General features: G+C 39.2%; 1 protein-coding gene and 1 long non-coding RNA gene across 3 annotated transcripts in view; one reads left to right on the top strand and one right to left on the bottom strand.

Moving 5' to 3' along the window:
• The window catches only part of LOC103279747 (uncharacterized), a 199,312-nt gene extending 196,339 nt beyond the window's left edge, over positions 1–2,973 (bottom strand). Inside the window, exon 1 of the long non-coding RNA XR_010002712.1 lies at positions 2,834–2,973. This is a non-coding gene — a long non-coding RNA (uncharacterized LOC103279747). The remainder of the gene's footprint in view (positions 1–2,833) is intronic.
• Positions 2,974–3,949: 976 nt separating this feature from the next.
• The window catches only part of glra1 (glycine receptor alpha 1), a 114,154-nt gene continuing 94,077 nt past the window's right edge, over positions 3,950–24,026 (top strand). For both annotated transcript variants that reach the window (XM_016995732.2, XM_008116333.3), the window contains exon 1: positions 3,950–4,091. In XM_016995732.2, coding sequence (XP_016851221.1) covers positions 4,036–4,091 — 56 coding nt within the window. In that variant the 5' untranslated portion in view covers positions 3,950–4,035. The remainder of the gene's footprint in view (positions 4,092–24,026) is intronic.

Raw genomic sequence — 24,026 nt, forward strand, 5'->3', positions numbered from 1 at the left:
AATTGATTAGTTAACTAATTTTAATTGATTTGCATTGTATTTTATATTTTTATATGTGTGTGTTTTATTGTAAGCCACCCTGAGTCCCTTCTTGGGTGAGAAGGGTGGGATACAAATATTGTAATAAAATAAATAAATAAATAAATAATCAAGGAAGATAATCCACAATATCTGCTTTGATCTGGATTATATGAGTCTATACTGCCATATAATCCAATTCAAAGAACATAATCTGTATTTTATATGGCAGTGTAGAAGAGGCCATAGTGAAATGTGGTCCCTTATATAAATTGGCAAAATCAGTATTTGCCAAATATAATATCAATTAAAATGTTGTGATTTTTTAAAAAAAATCTAAAATCCTGTTTTTCAGGCTATTTGATGTAGTCGTACAACAATTTTCCCCCTAAGGTGTCATGTGTTTTTGTTTTGGTTTTTTTCTGGGAAATACATTATAGAAGATCAACTGATGGTTCATGGACCAGCACTGAGCTAAGGACTCTGAGTAGCACTATTCTCAAGGAATCATCACCAAACCTTTATGGAGCCATATAATTCTATTCTTTCTTTTTGGTGACCTGCCAAGCATATCACTTCTAAAAGCTTTTTCACTCTTCATACAGCAGCCAGATTTTCCACAACTGCAAACACAATAGTCTTTAACACCCTTCTTGGGGTCTCAGTGTTCTGAGACAACATACAGACAAAAGCACAAATCCTTAGAAGCATCTCATCTTTTGCTGCGAGAAATATTTGTGTTCTGGAGCAAGCAGAATTGTCACGCTAAGTGCCAAGAGGCCCAGAGAAAGCTGAAGAGATGCTTAACTCTTGTATTGCTGGTTCGTGCTTCTAAATGGCTTAAAATGAAAGATGTCATAGCCTGGGGAAGAACAGCTGTGCGTATGTCTCGCTAGCAATACTCTCCTCAACCTGAAGTTTCCCCTTGGATATGATGGGCTACAGTTCTCTTATTAAATGCTTCCAAACAATGTAGCTAGCTACACATCCCACCCAACTATCTTATTGTGGGTTGGGCTGGTGATGGTTGTAGTTCAGCATTTGAAAAAGGCACCCAATTTGGATGATTGCATCGTCATATTTGGCACCAACGTTTACATGTTTCACACACACATCAGTGTAAAAATAAGTATATCCTGTAACTGAGGCAGTACAGTTTCCAGTATGCAAAACAAACCGCATTGCAAGTTATAATATTACAGATGAAGTTTACCACTTTAACACCTGATAACTTTAACAGGGGAAAAATCTCCTACAGATATGTCGTATTTTTCGAAAATATGCTATATTTTTCAAAAAAAAATCAACATTGACATATAAAATGTGGTTATTACTAAAGAAAAGCCAAAGCTTCAGTTCTGATCATTTTTATTTGAATATGTAAATATGAATAGAATTAGATATACAATTAAAATTGTCTTCAGCGTAGTAAGAAATCAATAGAAAATTTCCTCTCTTGCCTGCCAAGTCACACTGATTTGATGATTTCATTTATGTTGGATATTTCTCACCACTATTACCAGTGAGCTCATATTCACAAACACAAACATAGTGAAAACCTGTTGCCTAGAATCAAAGAATAGAATAGTTGAATAATAGAGTTGGAAGAGACCACATGGGCCATCTAGTCCAACTCCCTGCCATGCAGGAAAAGCACAATCAAAGTATCCCTGAGAGATGTCAGTTTCCATAGCTGTGCCTTCTCAATGAAACCATCAATACAACACAGTTACTTCCCTGATAGTTACTTTATGGAAGAAAAATTACATGAAAACGTTACAACAGCCTAGCTGAGCATCAATCAGTGCAAAACTCATGTCTATTTGAACATCAACACAATCGCGGGCTTTCAGGAGTACAACTCAAAGAAACATGAAACGGCTCAGTCATGACAAACTTTCTTGAGTGAAACGTGTAGGTACCAAGCTGACCAAATAAAAGCTCTTCAGGTTGCTGTGACTTTTCCAGGCTGTATGGCCATGTTCCAGAAGCATTCTCTCCTGATGTTTCACCCACATCTATGGCAGGCATCCTCAGACCTTGTGAGATGTATTGGAAACTAGTCAAGTGGGGTTTATATATTTGTGGAATGTTCAGGGAGGGAGAAAGAACTCTTACCTGTTTGAGGCAAGAGTGAATGCTGCAACTGACCACCTTGTTGGGAGGTGGCTCTGATTGTTTCTTGTCTGGAATTCCCCTTTCTTCTGAGTGTTGTTCTTTATTTACTGTCCTGATCTGATAGATGGGGGCAAAACGGCAGGAGAGAATGCTTCTGGTACATGGTCACAGCAACCCAGTGATTCCAGCCATGAATGCCTTCGACAGCACAAAAGCCCATCAGTTTCAAATGCCACCATTCAGAGACAGGCATAAAACATGAGAAGGGATCAGTGGGCAAGGAGGGTTGATTAAGAAATGTGAGCAGCAGTAACCCGGCTGGGGAAACTGAATTTGACACAATAAACAATAGTCAAGCTCAGTTTTGCGTTAAGTCAGAAATGGATGGAGAACAGAAGATGGAGCAAAAATGAGTGATTCTAGAGGACATTACAATTACTTTAGGATAGATGAGAGAGATAAGAGAGAGTGAGAGAGACAGAGAGACAGAGAGATTGCGATTAAAGGGATCAAATTAAATGACTTGGAAGAAGCAAAGGAGCCCTAATGTCAAACTTTCTATCAAGCAGGTCAAAATCAAATTCCAGAAGTTGTAGTTTTTCCATTGCTTTTGCCCCCCATTGCTTTGAGGAGACAGCCTTGTTTTCCCTTTGCTGTCTCTCTGGGCTGCGATTGGAAAGGGTCCCCTTCTCCTTACCTGTCTCGCTTGGGTGAGCTCTCTCTCCCTTTCTCTCCCTCTCAATTTCTCTCTGCTGTTTTCCAACTCTGTTTCGAAGAAAATCAAAGGGGAGGGGAGAAGGAGGGAGAGAGAGAGGGGGGGAACAAAAGCGAAGCGGGTTGGAGGCGCGTCCCCGGGCTGCCTCCCCGACCCAGACTGAGAAAGCAAAAGAGGGGGGGGGTGCGTTGTGTGGGAGCCTCTTCTCTCCAAGAGCGCGACTTTGAGAGGAAGGGAAGGGAAGGGGGGGCTTGTGGCGGGAAAGGAAAGGGGGGAAGCCCTCAGCGCTTGAAAGGTTAATTCCTCCGCCTCGGAGCCGGCGTTTGATCCTCTCCCAACCGACGGGAGCTTTCCCGGTCCTCAAACCAATAAGAGCAAGGCGCGGGCGGAGCCAGGCGCTTCACTGCTGGGGCTTCTCTTTTCCCCTCTTCTGATGTTTTTTTAAAAAACATTCCCTCTTCTTCCCCTCCCTCCCTTTTTTTGTCTTCCCACTCCTTCCTCTCTCTCTTTTTTTTTAGTTTAGTAAATTAATGCAGCAGGGAAGTCTTCCCATTTGGCGCCTTCCCTTGCTTCCTTTCTTTGCGAAGACGATGGGACGGAGCGGGAGATAGATGGAGGAGCTGGGGAGACCCCTGAGAGACTTGGCCTTGTGAAACTCGCCGAAGCAATGGGACACCTTCCCTGCGGCGGCCACAACTTAGTCGTGGAGGGAAAGAGCCCGGCGACGCCGAGACCACCGGGAGCGACGCAGCGAAGGAGGCGACCCAAGGATGGCGCGGGGCTTTGGATGTAACTGAGGGAGGGCAAGCCCGTCCGGGGAGACGTGCCTCGGGACCGCCGCCCCCCGCTCTCGCCCGGCCTGCATGGGCAGCCTGCTCTCCTGGCACGCCGCCTGGCCCCGTCCCTCTCCAAGGTGCTGAACCGCGCGGGGCGGCGCTGCGGGGATCCCTCTCCAAGGTGCTGAAGCCCCTCCGCCTCCGCCGCCCGGCTCAGCCTCCCGCGCTCTGCCTTCCTCCCCAAACGCCGGGATTGTGTACAAATTTCGCGCAGAGAGAAACAAGCTCCGCCGCCTCCTGCCTCCCGCTCCTGTCTTCGCCCCCCTCTCTCTCTCCCTTTCTCTCTCTCTCTTTCCAAGTGCCCATTTCTCGCTCTGACTCTTGTGGACTACAAAACAAACACACAAAATGTGTAACCTCAATGCACTCGGCGTCTACCTTTGGGAGACCATAGTATTCTTCAGGTAGGCGGATGGCTCGGCCACCGAGTCTGGGGGATACCTGGGGGATACCAGGGGGTTGGAGGTTGCAATGCTGGATCGGCACTTTCGGGATTTATTTTCCCTGTTTTCCCTCGCTTAGTTGGGCTTGGATGTGGGGTTTTGTATTATTTTAGTTGTGGTTAATTGTTTAATCCGGACTAGAAGGAGTTGTGACAGCTTTATGAGTTGCTCAGTGTAATTAGCACTGCATTCTCCGCCTGTAACCGCAGTGCTGAAAACACCGGGCACTCAGACTGGAGGGAAAGCGACCACTAGTGGCCAAAGTGGGGCTTGCATTTGTACTCTTGAAATACAATATTTCATTTTCTGACTTTTTTGCGGGGGGGGGGGGCGAGGAAAATGGAGGGCGAGGTGAACAAAGTGGATTATTGTCTCATCGTTCCTATGTAATGAAATTCTCAGAAATAATTGCTTTTATGCCTAATGGATTATTCCTATTGTACTTTAAAAGGCTTGGTTGTACTATTCCCTTGTTAACCTTTTAAAAAACTTCCACACAAGTTTGCATCTTTATTTATTTTATTAAAGACCTGATTATCTTTCCTTCACTCATATTTAGCAGACAAGGTTTTTAGCATGATCTTCTGATTTGCAAGCCCCACTTAATTCAATACGATTACTTCCAGTTACAAGTGTATAGAGCAGTAGTCTTTGACTATGTCTGATTTCGCTTCTGACTGTCCAAGTTCTTATTTCACACAGTTGGAGAGGGTCAGTGATAGGCAACTATAATTTGCACTGTGTAGGAATGAATAATGCAATTTTCTGAGCTGGTAATGAAAGATATCACAGACATGTGTTTTGGCAACCTGTATTTGTTTCATGACCTGCAGGGTCCATCAATCTTTTACTTCATTTGAGTCATTTCACTGGAAAACTCCATCCCTTTTTTAGAGGAGCAAAATCTTATGTCTTGATAAAGACTGAATCATACCATCTAAATTAGATGACTAGATAGATTGATAAATAATGACAAAGATTCACATAAATACACACAAAATGTTGCCAAAGCCTTCCTTCCTCACTCCCTCTTTTTACAGACATACCAGTATAATTTCTCTTGCTATGAGAATTAATTGGCTTTTTTCTAATAATATCAAATTCAAATATTTCCAAATAATTGGAATTCCGTTAGTCATATCAAAAAGGAAATTTACATTGCCAAAGCATACACATGCAGTTCTTGATGAGAGGACACCACCATCCTACATATAGCTAGACTGATTAAATGCCATTGACTGCATTGGGATTTAATTGCTTAACTGTGTGTGGGACTCCAACTTCATCTATACTATTTCAAATGTTGATTTTTTTTTCCTAAAATATGATAAAAGTGAATCTATTCAGGTTGTTAACAGGTATAACTGGAATTCTAATACAGTGTGTGATATTTAGGAAAAGAGGTAAAGTGAGCATCATATCACATCTTTAATCAGTTTAGAACACTAATGGTGTTTTTAAAGGGGGTCACAAAGCATCTCAACAAGAACTAACAATATCTGAGCATTAGAAAGAGAGAATTTATCCATTCAAATAATGATACAAAAGCAGAAAAACACATAATTCCCTGTTGTTCTTCTCTCTACCTTGTTCCATATTAGAATAAGAGTGTGATATACATTTGGCACAATTTTTTAAAAACATATGTAAGCAGACGTATTATAAAGTATCCTAATCAAATTAAAATCTCATCTCTTTTTATAACACCTTTAGCTGGCAACCAATATATTTTCATCTAGTTAACTGATATACTGCAGATGGAAACTTCAACCAACACTGTTGTGCAAAACCGAAATTATTTAGCTTTATGCTGATAGGTAGCTTCAAATATTCATCATAATGCTCCTTCTTGGTATATAGAACTTGAAGCAAATTAAAAGTGTTATCTGCATTTTTTTTCCAGAAGCAACAGTTCTTGTAGAAAAGAGTTTCCACCTGTCTCTAGTACATTCCATGACAGCATTATTCACTCTCAGCTGAAAGCCCAAGACATTAATTTCACTCACAAATCATTACTGAGATTTTAGTATATAGGATTAAGGAGTATTCAGAAAGTTAATCTAAGTTAATTACCTCTGAGGAGAATTGGGCTGCCAAAGAAAATATGCTTAGTAATATCTAGTAATCCAATAATCCATAACAGAACAAAAATGTGTCGCACATTAGATAACATTAGATGTCCACCCATATTTCTGATATCTCAAACCAAAGTAGTTTGGGATAGTAGAAAGAGTCAATACTGCGTCAACACATAGTCTGCAATATAAAAATAAAAGAGGGAGCAGAAAAATACACAGCATTTATACAAAAGAGAAAGCTAGGCTTCTGTTTAAGCATAAGGCCTTCTGTAAGCCATTAAACCCTATTAAATCTGTAGGGAAAAATAACATCTGGTGTGTGATTGCAAACATTACAATATTGCCAGTATAATATTTGTTTCTGTTACAGTTGAACTATTTTCAGAAGAATTAGTAGAATTTGATTCACAAGTGTCTTTTATGTGAGAAATTCCATAATCTGAATTCATATAGATAATATATTTATCGTTAGAGTGTGAAGGAGTTTGGCCATATAAAATGCAAAGGTGAAAAGCAAAGAAGAGATGCAATTTGTATTTTAAAAAAAAACACAACTTTGCTTGGGTTAGTCTATCAGCAGTGCTTTATTACTGGCAAGGCCTGGGTATTTATCAGAACACAAGGGCTTGGTGCTATTGCATTCTAATATAGCTATAGTTGCATACCTAGCTAACTGATAAAGCACATATATTCATTATTCTTCAATTGGCTCACTGTATGCCTCATCAACTATGAATATGAGCACAGAAATATACATATCCGTATTTTTTTAAATATGGCCTAAATACCCAAATTGCATTAGATGAACTTGGAAGCTAGTCTGGTTAGTACTTGGATGGAGTCTGGTTACTATTTTGGATGAGAGAGTGTTAAAGGATGCCAGGTGCTGTAGGCTATATTTCAGTGGAAGAAACTGGCAAAACCACCTCTATGTATTTCTTACTTTAAAAAAACCCTATGAAATTGATGTGGTTGCCATAAGTCAATAGATAACTTGAAGGCACAAATTGACACAGATTCTTAAAAGAGCCTTTCTCTTTCAAAAAATAGTCTTCCATTGTAATATTAGGTTCTTATTTGTTGTGTGGCTCATTACTGATAATATTGCTCATCTGAGATATGCTCAATCCACAATTTAAAAGGCCTGGTATATTACATTCATATTGCTGGGGATGCGGCATTAGTAAAAATACCCCGATGAGGATTGGTGCATCCTTAAAGCCCACATTGGAAAGGAAGCTTAGCTTGTTTGTTCTGAAATAAATTAGAAGCAACCTCCCTGGATGGCCATCTTTCAGGAGTACTTTTATTGTGCTTTTCCTGTATGGCAGGGGATTGGACTAGATGGCTCATGTGGTCTCTTCCAACTCTATTTTTCTGTGACTCTAAAGTTAAGTAGATCAGTTGATTGGTTTGGAGATTATAGGGAAAGTAATATAGTATTTAGGGCTATTCCGCATTTTAGATTCTGCAACCAGGACTGTTCCAGCATGAATTAGACCTTTCCTATAGAGATGGATTTTCAAGGATTCCTGATTAAGATAATGAAATGTTTTGGTCGTCCAAAAAACCTGTTCAATAACCTTATTACTTTGGCTGATATTTTCCTGAAAGCTGGACTGGATAAAAGGAGATCATACTTCTTCTTTTTTTTAAAGTAATATTTTTGATATACAGTTTTAAAGCAATTAGCGGGTTTTGCCATATCACTGAAACTCCTCATTTCAGAAAGGAGAAAACTTGACTTATCTTGAAAAACGCAAAAATGCAGGCATGACTGATGATTTTTGTTTTGTTTTCATTGTTTGGTCTGTTTTCTGTACTTCTGTAATGCTGGATAATATTACAGTGAGATAGCAACAGTGATTTCTTGGACCACATATCTTGAGATGACCCCTTGTTGTTCTTTAAAGAATCATTCCCCTAGCATTTAGGAAAATATTTTTGGAAGAGCTTCAGCACTTGTTTAAAGCAGGGGGTCCTGTTTCAACAAGCAGGGTCCATGACACTAACAATACAATTTCTTCCAAAGTCATCGTTTTAACTGTTTGAAAAAATGTCATATACTTTAATATAATGATTCTACCTTTGTGTTTCATCTATTTCTCTTTTTTTTAAAAAATCAACTTTGTAGCATAATAGGATGACACAAATATTCCTCTTCATAAAAGGCCCCTACAGAGCCTCTTTGATTTTGCTGTTTTGATTTTGTTTTGTTTTAGGGACTTTCAGGAATTCCTTTGTTATTTTGCAAATAATTAAGTAATCTGTAATGTCCCAAAAGAGACCATTAGAAATGCTGTTGATCCTATTTTGTTAATTAATATCAAAATACACCTTGGAAAATATAGCATGGTGGTGGTTTCTTGCAGCTTTTAGGCCTTGGGACCAGTAGTGTTTTGGATTTATTTTATTTTTTTCAGATTTTGGAACACCATATTTGCATATACATACTTAACAAGATATCTTAGAAATGGAACCCAAGTCTAATCAGGAAAGTCATTTATGTTTCATAACCTTTTATATGCATTTTTGTTGAAATTTTGTACTTACGGTCTGGAGCCCCCGGTGGCGCAATAGGTTAAATGTGTTGGTAGGACTGCTAACCAAAAGGTAGGCAGTTCGAATATGGGGAGAAGGGTGAGCTCCTGTCTGTCAGCTCTAGCTCCTCATGCGGGGACATGAGAGAAGCCCCCCATAGGATGGCAAAACATCAAACATCTGGGCATCCCTTGGGCAACATCCTTGCAGACAGCCAATTCTCTCACATCAGAAGCGACTTGCAGTTTTTCAAGTTGCTCCTGACATGAAAGAAATTGTCTGAATGTAATTTTATACAATACTTGTAATAATTATGTGCATGGAACAAAGTTTGTATATGCTGAACCATCAGAAAGCAAAGGTGTCATTACCACAACCCATATGGACAGTTTCAGATTTAGGGGTATTTCAAATGTCAGATTTCCAGATAATGGATGCTTAGCCTGCAATTCCCAGAGTGGCTCCTATTTCTTGTGTTTTGGAATCTTGCTGGTTGCTTTGTGAGAACAGTGTATCCTGAAAAATAGATTTAATATATTTTAAATCAAATAATGTCCTGTCCTGTAAATCGCACCAGGGTTGTCAGTCTCTATAATCCTGAATGGCTTTTTTGAGGAAAGTGAAGGGAGAATTGTAGATCAGTAGCAGAACACATGCTTTACATTTAGAAAGGCTAGGTTCACTTCCTGGCATTTACAGTTAATAGGATCAGGTAGCAGATGATTAAAGCAAGTCCCCTTTCTGGCCAACATCTTGGAGAAACACTTCTCCTCAGAATAACAATTCTGTTCAGGTAAGTCAGTTTCTTATATAACTCAAATAATGATAGTGATCTCAAATCACCTCAGATAAATGCTTTTGGGATTAAGTGTTTGGGGTAAATTTTCAGCATAGTCCTTGGGTGAGCCTTTGTTTGTTCTATGCATATATTCTGAGTAGCCTGTGTGTCAAATGATGGAGTCTAAGGATAAGAGGAGAGCAGGTTTCACATACATTAGCAGACATATATTCGATCTGAACAATAGACCTAGAGGCTGTGAGGGTTCATTGCTTTCTTCACAAAATGATTCAATCCTGTAATGAAAGAACTTGGACAAAGCAATGTATTGCAGCAGCCACAAGTCCCTCAGAAAGGTTCAGACTGTCACTTTATGGAAATCTTAACACCTCATTCTTGCCAGATTTGCTCATTTAGTCGGAAAACATTAATGCTTCCAGCATTTGAATTGAGACGTTAGTCAGAGTCCAGCAAGAAATTAACCTTGCAAATAAAGCTAGCAGAAAAGTCATTTCTGTTTCTGCTGAATTCCCAGGTTAAAACACTAGTGCATGGAACAAAATTAACAATGCCAGCTTTTTAAAGTTATCTACAATTCATTCATTCATGAAACATGAGGATTTTTTGCTTCACTGTGCAACAAAATCATATGAGTAAGACAGACATCAGAATGTAAGTACTAATTCTGAATTAGAATTTGATATGTCAGAATAGAGTCACTCATGTGACAATATCTATGTGCTTAAACTGCTCAAATAACAAGAGATGAACTGAATGCTTAATCCAGCAAGTTGCAATTTTTAAACAATGTCTTCACAACTGTTGGTGTTACAGAGTGGTGGAAAAGCCACCACTGGCTGGAAAAGCCAACAATATTCAGTGGGATCTACTTTCACAGAAACTTAGTTAAGAATTGTGCCTAGGAGCAATTTGTTAAAACAGCCTTTTCCATTATTTTTCATACACTGTTCTCTAATTGCCTATTGATCTTAGTTGGTGTCTTGGTTCTAACTACCCTTAGGAAAGATGAAATCATCATTTCCATCCATCAGCACAAAATTATGAAGCCTTGGATCACTTTTCCAGATCTAACTGCAGATAAGATCCTAAACATACTAACAATGAAATAAGTTGCAATTACTCCAATGAAACTTCTGCAGAATCGCAGTTAGTAATGATTATTTAAACTGGTAATGATTCAAAGGCTCTTGATAAATCAGCAGTATAAAGTGGGGCAAATAGCTGATGCTTCAGTGATAAGCAAAAATGAACCATATTCAAAGGGCAAAAGTGGGTGGGAGGGAGGAAAGATGGCAGAAACAAGCAAGCAAGTTAGCTAGCTACCTATCTAAAGCAATAACTTTTAATCCCAAGCCTCAGTCAAAGGTGAGCCTGCATTTGCACATACAAATTGGGAGGAGTGCAGCCACTGCAAAAAATTAGCATACTGAGGCGTTAAACTGCTGAGCTCATTTCACTGGATTATTACTTCCCATCCTTATTTCTCTCCATAAAATAACTATGGCATACCTTCATAAAACACTCATGATACTCTTTAGAATTCATAACAGCCAGGAAGGAAGTCTACAGAAAAAAATGATATTTTAGTGCACTTGGGAAATATCGGCATACTAATAATCATCTGAATGTTCTTAGGCCACCATCTTCCAATGAAGTAAAGAAGCATGCATGCATTTATACACCTTGATGAGTTACCTGATAGAAATTTTATAATACTGAATAATTTTAGTCATGGAATCATAGACCTTGGCATGATCTATATCCAATAATCATGGAAACCAACAACCTGTCGGGGATGCTTTGCTTATATGTTCCTGAATGGCAGAGGATTGGGCTGAATGGCCCTTGTGGTCCCTTCCAACTCTAGGATTTTATTATTCTACCTTAAAGCATAATACGGCATCTTAATCAAGTCACATTTGCCCCATATCTTTTATCGTCACTGCCCATGATACTAACCAGCTATGGAAAATAAATCAAACTACTGTGTTGACTGAATCTCAATCCTAATATTGCCAAACTCTCTAAGGACTAAGGGCACATATTCAGAGAAGTACAGGAAATCCCAGATGGCTTCCTCCAAAATTACATTCCATCTATTCTGCGGGAGAGAGGCTAAGAGGGTGAGAAGGTGCTCTTCAGATGCAGAGAACAAAATGCATTATGTATAGACAATTATTCATTCAGTATCTTGCGCTGTGTAAGCCATTAACTTAGATAACACAGCACATCATGTAAATATGCAACAAGAAGTGTCTTTGTTGCATCAGTAGAAAATGAAAGATAAGACAATCTTGACAAACAAGCAGATACTCTCACGTATCCTATTTGTTACATGCATGTCTCATTTTAAAAGGTGAAAACAACATTTCTGCAACAACCTTTGGATATGTGAGCTGTATGCAGCCTCCTTTAATGATATAAGGAAAAAGAGAAAACAGTTAGCAAGGGGGTGCTGATATGAAGATCATCACGTTTGCTACAATGGTTGAGGCAGTGCCATCAATCACTGCACAGTGCCTTCTGACACTAGCTGGCAGCATTAACAAAACGAAATGGATCCCACCCAAGACAAACTCCCTATCATGTGTCTTTTCATTAGCAATGCAAATTCCAGTGGAACACAAGCATAACCATCCCCATCCCTAGAAAGCATGGGGAGGGTGCATATATTATAAAGCAAGGCCATTCAGCCATAAAGTGGTATCTTAAGGAGAAACTCCTGCTGTTGTCTTCCACATATAAGTCTCCCTGACATTTTTTTTTCTCATTAAGGTTCCAAATTATTACCATGGAAAGGAAACATTTGGAAATAACATGAAGGCACCAGGTCTCATCTGATCCTAAGAAGCTAAACAGGGTCAGCCTTAGTACTAGAATGGGAGTTTGCCAATGAATAGCAGGTGCTGTGGGCTATATTTCAGAGGAAGGATCTGGCAAAATCACCTATGAATATTTATGTCCTAACTGGCAATTTGAAGACGAAAACACAACAAGCAAGTGCAGATCATTTAATGTCTTAAATATGAAGGGGAGTGGTCCTTTAGAGGGCCCTGTCTGCATCTTGAAAGATACTGTAATTTTGGATCAGTTATTCAGAGTGAAAGGTACAGGGTCATCCTGCCTGAATTAAATTATGGGGAAGGCTGTTTCTCTTCAGTATTTGACTCTTTGTGCTAAACCTCACACTCAAAAGTCTGGGTGAGGAGGGGAAAAGCTCTCTGAATAAGGCGTGGTTCCCCTATTCAGTTTTCATCACATTCTGCCAAAGGTTCAGTGCTGGGTATTAAAAACCCACATGTTTGAAATTTTAAATTAGAGATTTTTTACATCACAAAATGTTTGCACAGATATTTTCCATAAATTAAAATGTAGGTAGGGTTCCAGGCAAATTACTGATTCACAAGTATAAAGGAGAAACCCAAATGTGATGAAACAATCAGGGCCATCTAATCACCTTCCAACAAAGGATTCCCCCAGGCAGGAACCAGCCAGGCTTTGAAGCTGAAAGGCCATTCAATGCTAATCAAAGTGGTCAATTGGAACATTCACACTTGCCTCAAACAAGAGTTCTTTCTCCCACCCTAAACATTCCACAGATCTATAAACCTCAATTGCCTAGTTTTCAACAGACCTCACAACCTCTGAGGATACCTGCCATAGAAGTGTCTACAAATTATCTGTAGAAGCGCTAATAATTTAGCCAATCAAAAATGACCACAGACTCTATTACTCCTTTTAGCTAAAGGAGAAAAATGACCCTCCTATTCCTCCACTGAGAACCTGGCCTCAAATCCCTCAAAATGCCATGACTGTTTTTTTTTAAAAAAAAAAAACTCAATCACACCATCCCTCTGCGTTGTTTCTATCTATCAAGATTCCCTTTAAAATTAGTAGGATTAAACAGCTGCCCATGAGAGAGTCTGTCTCAAATGCAAATCTCTCTTCCATGTTTATGGGGCCTCTAATGATAGTTGTCAGTGAATGAACTAGATCTGAGATGTTTTATGAGGTGCTGGTGTGGTGTGCCGCTCAGAAGTCACAGCTATGTTGGAGAGCCCCTTTATTGCCTGTGTTTTACTGCCCTTTGTTCCCAGTTCCCACAAAGCCAAGAAGAGGAGCAGCCTTTTGCCTGCATGGATATCCCTCCAGAGCATCTGAACTGACAACAGATGTAATATCTGAGACAAAATATAAAATATAAGAATGCCCCTTTTCTTCTCCAGTATGATTAAAATCTTTGCTGGTGAAGATGCCAGCGAAGCTTCAAATGCCTGCATTATCTATTTTGTGCATTTTGATTGGTCCAATAAATGTATCACTGTTTTGAGAATTTGGAATGTTGTTGTATTTAAAGCTAGCACTTACCCACTTGCAGTGAAGAGAATTGTGCTAGATGAAATATCAGTCTAGTGTTAATTCACTGGAATTTTTATGACAACCACAATCTTTGAATGGTTGTGAATATTTATGGCAGAATCGGTTATTTTCCAACAGAGTTTTACTTATCTGAAATATTATTTTCAAATTGTATGGTAATTATTTTTCCCAGGTGAATTTTATTCCTGGAGATCAAAAAAAGGTTATTTTGTTTTTCCATTTAAAATATGACATCTAAAATATATTATAATAATTCCAGGATGTTAGGTAAAGGTTTTCCCCTGACATTGAGTCTGGTCGTGTCTGACTCTGGGGGCTGGTGCTCATCTCCATTTCTAAGATGAAGAGCCAGTGTTGTTTGTAGACACCTCCAAGGCCATGAGGTTGGCATGACTGCATGGAGCGCTGTTACCTTCCTGCCAGAGTAGTACCTATTAATCTACTCACATTTGCATGTATTCGAGCAGCTAGGTTGGCAGAAACTGGGGCTACCCACTTGTAAATATATTAATACTTTAGTTCAGGGATCCTCAACATTTTAAGTCGAGGGCCAGTTCAGGGTCGTTCAGGCTCTTGGGAGGCTGGACTATAGTTTGAAAAAAAAATGAAGGAATTCCTGTGCACAGGGCATATATCTTATTTGTAGTACAAGAAAACCATGGAAGAACAATACAATATTTAAAATGAAGAACAATTTTAAGCATTATAAACTTACCAGTATTTCAGTGGGAAGTGTGGGCTTGCTTTTGACGGATGAGAGAGTCATGTTAATTAGGAATGTTGTTGCTGTGTGCCTAAAAGTCATTTCAGACTTAGGGGAACCCTAAGTCTAAAAATTAGGGCAGGGGACGGGTAAATGACCTTGGAGGGCAGCCTGTAGGCCGTAGTTTGGAGACCACCGCTTTAGATCTAGCTTGTTATTGGAAAGTAAACATAAGTCAATTTTATTCAGAAGTAAAACTCAGACCTTTTTTTGGTTCACATGGTTTGGGAGCAGACACAAGCACACATTAGTGGCCACATTCTTTGCTGGCCAGCTCTAGTGAGCTTTCCTGTGTGCCACAGCGGCAATGATCTAGATAGAGATCCAAACGGCGGCTGGTTCTCACCACATTTTTGAAGTTTATCCAACAAACATTTAACACAATACAATTGCACTGCTACATTGTCTATTCACATATCTACACTCCCACCATCCTTGTCCCCATCATTCACATAGCTTTATACAAAGACAGCTCTGTCAGTTCTATTACTTCTAGCTTTTTGAATTTCATGCATTACATATAATTGTTGTGATATGTTTTTCTATTTGTTCATCCACAATTTTTCTTGGTCATTTGATGGTTTAAATTCACCATTGTTTTTACACATGTAGCTAATAAATGGTTTCCATGTATATGGAATAGATTTTATTTTATTTGAAGTGTATCCACATTACACAGTTATTTCACTATGAATCCACTTTAACTCTCTGGCTCTATCCTATGGGATCATGAGATATATCATTTTACAAAATATTCGGAATTCTGCCTAATGTGTCTTCAGAGGAAAGGTACTTGAGAGTTCGAAGTTCCTCACCAACAGCAAATCCCAGGCTTCCATGGGATGGAGCCACAGGAGTTACATTGGAATCAAACTGCTATAATTGTATCGTGAAGCTACACCCTGCATGTAGCCTGCCATAGGCCTGGAATGATGTAGAACCTTTGAGAATTGGGGGGGGGGGGTGTTGTGTGGTTTCTAGGCTGTATGGCCATGTTCTAGCAGCATTTTCTCATGACATTTTGCCTGCATCTCTGGCTGGCATCTTCATAGGATCCTCTGAAGACGCCAGCCACAGAAAAATGTCTGCAAGTAAAATGTCAGAAGAAAATGTTGATAGAATATAGCCATACAGCCTGGGAACCACACAACATCACAGTGATTCCAGCTGTGAAAGCCTTCGACAATACATTTCAGATTAGTTGTCTGTCAACACTAGCTGTTGCATGTTTATAAGCTGTGGCTCAAGAATGTGTATACTGAAATAACCATATATGAATTCACCCTTGGTTCATCCTTAATCTATAGAAACATACACCAAGAATCTATTATAAAAAACATTTTCAGCTTGAAAATTAAAAATTAAAAATATACAGCCCCCCCCCCCCCGGCTTTCCCGGACATATTTCTGAAAATACAGACAAACAATTGCACCACAGGTACACAAGGAGCTATATTTGAGGAGAAACTTTATATTTTGCACTTTGCTGTTATTTGCCATTAGTTCAATGTTGATTTGTGACAATGCTATGAATAAGAGACCTCTACCAGAGGACACTCTTTATCAACTCCTCCGTTCTTATTTTGCAAACTCAAGACTGGCTTCATTGGTTGAATCATTCCAACTCTAATGTTCATACTGCGTCCCACTTTTCCTAGTGTTACCATCTTCACCAAGGAATCACATTGCCTCATGATAGGTCCAAAATATGACATTCTCATTTCCATCATTTTTTTCCCCTAGGGAGGATTCTGACTAGATTTGCTTCTGATTCATTTTCATTTGTTTTTTAGCAGTCCATGATCATCCAGGACCTTATTTTAAATGAGTTGATTTTCTTCCTGTCAGTTTTCTTTACTGTTCAGATTTAATACTCAAACACAGATATGCAGCGATCCAACTATTCTGCTTTATCCAACATTAATTAAACACCCCTTCAATATATCATATCTCCCTTATGTGGATTTCTTGAAATAAGAAAAAAGAATTGCATTTAAAGACATATTATGGAATGAATTAGTTGTCTGAGTGGTCTTTTAAAAGAAAGATTTGCTGTGCAAATCCATGAAACGAAAGGCAACAACAGATTTTATATGCTATAAATTCAAGACATAAACAGGGAGAAATAGATAATATCCATTGCTTATAGAAAACTGCAGCTGCAATCTCTTATCCAACTTGAAAAAATGATAATGATCCTTACACAGAGAGTGTTTTCTTTAAAATATATTTATCACAGACAGTTCCTGGCTGATACATCTATGCAAATAAACATGCGATTAGAATGACAGAATGTGGACCAAATGGGATCAGATAAAAAAAATCATAAGACATATCTAAACCAGCCCGCAGTCAATGAAAATATTACCAGTTCATTTGAATGGTTTTACTTCTTTCCTAAGAGATATACTGTATTAGTGGCTTCTGTAAGACATTTGTCAAGCACATGTATGAGATGCCATTAAGATGAGTCTTTCATCCCTGAATCTCACTATTCTCATTTATAAATCCTCCTGATTTCAGTAGATTTAGTATTGCAAGCATTAATTTCATCGTTGAAATTCTGTTGGTTAGGTCCAATTAGAATTCAACTACCATTGAATCAATTGCAAATAAGTAAATCCATTTGATTCAACAGATCATCTCTAGTCAGGACTAGCAAAGGAATTTAATTTAAAATGTAGGAACATTCTTCTAGACTTTTATGACCAATACTGAATGTGTGTGTGCACATCATCTGCAGGGTATGGATTTGCTCTCTGGTAATGCTTGACAAGAGTTTGTATATTCTGCATAGGACTAAAAATAGTAAATGTTTTACACATATAGTGCTTTTCCTAAATATCAGCCCAAGTTTCTATTTGTTCCTGGCAGAATATAAAGTCTTTATGTGTGTGTCCAGTAAGGCAAAGCTAGGTGCCATCATGAGAAAAGCCTTCAGTACAACCTGATGGCCAATCAGTGACCATTTGAGTCAAGAGCAAAGTTGTGTAGTGGATGGCAACAATACAATAGTTGCTGCCATCCAACAACTATTGCATAGTCTGATAAAACCATTGCATAAGGAGGTACTTGATTACTCCTTATGCAACATCAGAAAAAGATAGCATTCTAAGCTTACCCTAATATGAAACCAAGAAGAGTGTAGCCTTCATATATTGCCTCAATAATTTGAACAGCCATAGTATAAGGGAGGTTGATACTATGATTCCTCGGAGGATTCTCTTAAAGTCAGAGATTTACCTAATATGAGTCTTAGCAACTTGTCTGCCAAGCACTTCTTTCTTTAAAGACCAACAACACCTGGAAGTTATCTTATTTCTAACATAAGTCACTTCAAAAATGTGGTCAATTCTGAGAATTGTGGGGGTGATGGTTCAAGCATTTAATTATTGAGCTACAATGCAGATGAATATGGCTATGGTCCATCCATGTATTATATACAAAATGTTACAGAATCATAATCATATTGCACTCCATATGGCTTCTTCCATACATCAATATGTAAGAGTGGCCTATCTCTTACACTGGGCAAAATTCATGTCTAAAATTAAATTCAGAGGCTCTTAGAAGAATAGCCTGCATTACACCACGAACAGACATATCTTGTTGTCTGCATGACTTTGGAGCTTGGCTTCTCCAGAAAAACAGTATGCTTGATTGAAAATGTTCATTTTCTTTAGGTATATAATAAAAAGCTGCCATTAAGCTTGGAGATAAGTTATAATGAGACATGTCACTTTGCTGCTCCTTACAAAAAGCAACACATCAAGTGAATCCAATATTATGGCAATAGAAAAGAAAAAAATCCAAAGCGTTAGCCTCAACTAAAATATTAACCATTTAAAAAAGAAGCAGCGTTTAGATTTTTAAATGAGCAAATCATGTAATAAAGAGCGGAGGGCTGCCAGTTTCTAATTAACATTGCTGTCACTAGGATTCCCTCTGGATGATTATATTGCCCCCTCCCCTGGTATGGTTATGTTCGTTAGAAGGAGAAATAGGCTGTGTGGTGGTGGCACATTAAAGCGCGATATGGTAGAGAAAGGGTGTCATAAATAGTGTGCATGGGGGTTGTACAGAGCAGCAATCCCTCTCCATTAAATGGGTTCTGCAGTGAGGCATTGGCACATTGAAACAGTTCCTCGCACAGGCTGGCTCCTGTTATGAAACACTATCTCCCTGTTGCTCTGCGACATGGAGCTGCCTTTTGGTTCTTTTGGTCCAGTTGCAGTTTGAGCCTTTAGCGGCTCCCCTTGGTTTAATCAGGCTAATTGGGCTAGTTTATGGGTTTGGAAGAAACTGTTGCAGTAAAGAGAGGTGGGTGATGGGAAATGTTGCTGGCACGTACAATTTTCTGCAGTCCGATGTAAAGCATTTACGCCGACCTTCTCTCTGCATCCGCCTCTTTCAGTTTGGAAATCATTTTCTGTAGCTGCAATAAACACCCCACCTGAGGGCAATTTTACATCTGTTATCAGAGAAAGAGTGTTATCCTTTTGGAATATTGCATTTCTGGATCATGACAATGTGACATTTGCACGGCCCTACCCCGTGGTTCCCATACATTTTAGCACTTGGAACAGCCTTTTAATAGGAAGCCATCTTGATCTACTGCGAACCAAACAGAATGGGAGATTCTTTGAGACAGGAGAGTTTGTGCCTAGTGTGACCAGCTGGACTCTCTTGTGTATGTAGTTGAGTACAGAAGACAGTCTGAATAATGGCAGAACAGAAAGTATGCCTTCATTGAGTTCCAATACTGGGATTGTTTGACTTGTGGATGTAACTCAGCCACTGATGAGGTTAAGCAAACAAACTGTTCAAACAATGAATTTGAAGAACTTCTGTCCAATGGCTTCACAAGTGAAAACATATTTTCAAGCAGTTTTCAAGTGGGATTTCACCTTTACCTAGCCTATGTATTATCCTCTAGATGGCCAACCCATTTATATTCACCTCCCTCATTCTCAACCAAATCATTGGTCTTCAGCTGTTTTGTTATCAGAGGCTTTTCATAATTTTGTGGGATCTGGTATTATGCCTTCCTTTGACTGTCATGTTCAGGATATTTTGTGGAGAATCTATCAAGCATCCAAGAAGCCCTTAAATGTAAATCAGCAGGTTAAATTTCATCACATCATGTGCACTTCATCACAATATATTGATAATTTGTTCTATTTGATGTACTTGTCTACAAAGACCAATAAAAAAGCCTTTTTGGAGTATATGTACATGTAGGAAATGCTGGATATATGGGGAGAAAGCTTTGGCCACATAAGCAGCATTGAAAGTTCCTATCTATATTGAAGCAAAAAATTCAATTCAGAGGCAGACCACGTTGCAGAGAAAAGTATTCGCAAAATGAGCCCAGCTGGGTTTTTAATTGAATTACACACAAATATTGATTGTGCTTCCCATTTTAATATTTAATCTTTAAAAAAAAAACACCCTAGGCCTTTTGCGAATTTTTCAAAGCTTTGGCAGCTCAGGTTTAGTTATTTTTCTAAAGCAGGAGCCAGAATGGATATAAAAGAGTTTCGATCTAATATTTATACATTTAGTCTAGAAAAGTTCTTCTGGTTAATTATTGTCCAGCCAGGAAACAGTAGCCAGCCATCTTGGCTGGGGGATTCTAGGAGGGATTGACCAAAAAAGAACCTCCTGGATGTGGAACTTCCCCATCCTAGAGAAATTAAACTGGCCACAAAGAGGTACAATTTGCCTATGAAGACAAAAATAATAAAAGTTAATATAAAAAGAAATTAATTTTGAAATGTCAAATTTAAATTTTGTTTTTAAATAACCAGAAATAGCCTATTAGTCCACGGAAGGGCATAAAGTTTCCCATATATCCAGGACTATAGACACATTTAATTTATGGTTGGTGTTGTGTTAAACATTCAAGTGATCCTGAGCAAATGTCTATCTATTGTTGAGATCTAAGACCACATCACATGATGGAAATTCAGCATCCTAGGACGCCTCTGCCGCATGGAGCCCACACCGCCCATCACACAACATAGCCTCACTTCTGGCAAAGCTCCGTGAGTCAACTGGGGCTGAAACAACATAGGACACTGTGCTGCCAACACGAGAGCCACCCTTTGTTCCATTTGGAACAATGGGCTATCGTGGGGGGAAGCCATGCGGTAATGCTTCCCCACGTGTGATGAGGAAGCATCAGCAGACAGTTTGACAAGGTCCCCTATGAATTTTTGCTTCCAACTGAAATTCAGTTGGTATAAAATCTGCAAAGGTATCCAGGAAATAGACAAAAGACTAGCCACCTTCCTATTTAAGAAGCTTTAATCTGGAACCTCCCTCTGAATGGAGGACTATCCATGATTATATTAGCAACACAATATATAAGACACTTAGCTAGTGGTTTAATATTATTTATTTGTTTGTTTGTTTACAATATTTGTTGCCTGCCTTCCATTAGCATATTTTTTTCTCTTCCTCCTCACATTCATTTTCACAATTCTGTTGTGAAGCCTAGCCCAAGCCCATATAGGGAGTTCCATGGCTCTGCTGGGACTTATATGTGGATTTCCCAAATCCCAATTTAAGATCCTTGCCTCCTGCTGCTTCCTTCATTCCTAAAATATTCACATTAAGCTGGCTCGCCAGAATTTGTAAGTTCAGAACTGCAGGTGCACTGGCTTGTTGCTCTCTTGTTTCTAAATATTATGGGACTCCAAATATTATGACAATCAATAGTGCTTAATAAGACACAGCCAATAATAGTTAGCAGAAGAAGTGTGAAAATGTTAACAGTGGTAGAGCCATTTAATATAAGATGTATGTACAGGCAGTCCCCAAATTATGAACAAGGTAGGTTCTGTAGGTTTGTTCTAAAGTTGAATTTGTATGTAAGTCAGAAAATGTACATTTTAAGTCTAACTCCAGCCAAATATATAAGCTTTGGATAGCACAGGGAAGGGTTGACACCCCTGTGGAGTTTGTTTTGCTGTCTGTTCCTGTGTTCAGGAGATTTCACCTCAATTTCTATCCCTGTGATAATTGGATTTTGAAAGAATTGGCTTGTTGTAGAAATAAAGCTTCAATGGAGGGCCCTTCTAGAGGGCCCTATAACCCAGGATCGGATCCCAGGTTTTCTGCTTTAAACTGGATTATATGAGTCCCCACTGCCAGATAATTTGGAACAAACAGAAAACCTGGTATCAAATCCTGGGATATAGGGCCTGTCTGAAAGGGCCCGGAGACACCTTTTCCCCATAATAACTCTTCCAGTAGTTAATTTCTATTCCTAGAGGTAGATTTCTCTCACTCCCTGTTGTCTCACCCCCGTTCTTAATTATGAGTCATTGGTAAGTCAGATATTTGCCTGTATACTGTAGAATATATGCTCAATGCTATGGAATCCTGGGAGCTGTAGCTTGGAGGCACCAGCAATGTGAACATGAATCAAAGAAAGAAGCCATATGGACTAACAGCATACATAGCATAAGTGCAACATTTTGGAATCCTAGATCCTGCTTTTTAAACATGCTTTCACCAAAAGCATCACATACACACAGAATCTGTTGCACCCCAAGACAGTGCGAGCACCTGAAAACCAGGCAGGAGCCAATATAATACACAAACTGTTTATTGAAGCAGAGTATATATATATGTCTATGCGCATTTAAGGTGGAAAGTCAGAGTAAGAAATAGTCCATAATATATAGTCTATTGCAATTCAGAAAGAGTTCATCAATGTCCAATTTGTAATCCACAAGTGAAGCTTGATAGCTTCCTTTAAGAAATCAAAGTTTGTCCATGAAACAATAGCAGGAACAAAGTGCTGCAAATCCACTTGAAAAGTCCCGTAGCAAAAACAAGGAAGCAAGGTAAACAAGGCAGAATCAATCTTGATTCAGGAACAAGGAAGTCACGGCAACAAGGCAAGGTCTACTCGGGAGTCGCGGCTTAATGCGGCTCACCTGGAACTGGGAACTCGGCATGGATTCAGGAGACAAGGCAAGGAGCTGGAAACTGGAACCTCTTCCATGGAAAGGCAAAGTTGACACCGCAATGAGAACAGAGTGAGGAGTACTTTTAACAGAATCCCAAGTGTGCAAGAATTAGGGAGTACAGAGCCCACAAAGTTCTCATGGGAAAATTAATCATTATCCAATTTGAGAGCGGATCTCCGACTTCTTCTCACTCCCTGTTTCTTGCTCCTATCTTTTGTAACAAAATCTCTCTGATTAAAAGTTCCATTCTCCCCCAAGTCTGTACTATCTGGTACGGGTAACACTGGAGAAATTTTGGAATGTTTGTCAATTAGCGGATCCTGTGATTCCACAATATCCTGCACCTGCAAGGCCATGGGGCCTGGAACTGAAGTAGGAATGTCCTCGAATTCCATCACCTCATCTGTTTCTAACTCTAACTCTCGATGAAACCTGGGCCATGATGGCTGAGCCACAACAGAATCATAAAGTTGGAAGAAACCACAAGGGCTTTCCAGTCCCGTCTTAACTTTCACTTCTCCAAGGTAAACATGCCCATCTCTCTATGATGCTCCTTATAGGTCTTGGCTTCCAGACCTTTTACCATAATAATAATAATAATAATAATAATAATAATAATAATAATAATAATAATAATAATGTATTTTTCTATCCCACTTCCATCTCCCCAAAGTGACTCAGGGATTATATGGCAGTGTAGACTCAGCTAACCCAGTTCAAAGCAGATAATGTGGATTATATGCTTTGATAGTCTGAGTTGTATGGCAGTGTAGAAGGGACCATAGTCCAATACTCAAAGCACTACTCCTTGATGTCTGGGTTGCTGTATGTCTTTCGGGCTGTGTGGCCATGTTCCAGAAGTATTCTCTCCTGAAGTTTCGCCCACATCTATGGCAGGCATCCTCAGAGGTTGTGAGGCATGGATAAACTAGGCAAGGAAGGAAAAAAATATATATCTGTGGAGAGTCCAGGGTGTGACAAGAGTCCTTTGTCAGTTGGAAGCCAGCGTTAATGTTTCAGTTAATCACCCCAATTAGCATTGGAAAGGTTTGTCTCTTGCCTGGGCATCCTTTGTTCAGAGTCATTAGCTGTCCTTGGGGCTCCTCTGCCCTCAGAGTGTCCATGATGTCTGTCACATGGGCATACCAGGAAATGAATCAGCAGATACCATTACAAAAACTGCCTTGAGGTACTGAACTGTAAATGTCTCTTAACCTTTGACTTCTAGTGAACTGATCCAAAGGGATGTGACTAAAAAATGGCTGAGACAATAGGAACAGAAAGCAACAACAGACCCGTAGCCAGAAAAAAATTTGGGAGGGGTTGAAACTTTTCCCCCCCTGAAATGACTTT

This window comes from Anolis carolinensis, chromosome 2 (assembly GCF_035594765.1).
Source record: "Anolis carolinensis isolate JA03-04 chromosome 2, rAnoCar3.1.pri, whole genome shotgun sequence".
NCBI classification, from domain to species: domain Eukaryota; kingdom Metazoa; phylum Chordata; class Lepidosauria; order Squamata; family Dactyloidae; genus Anolis; species Anolis carolinensis.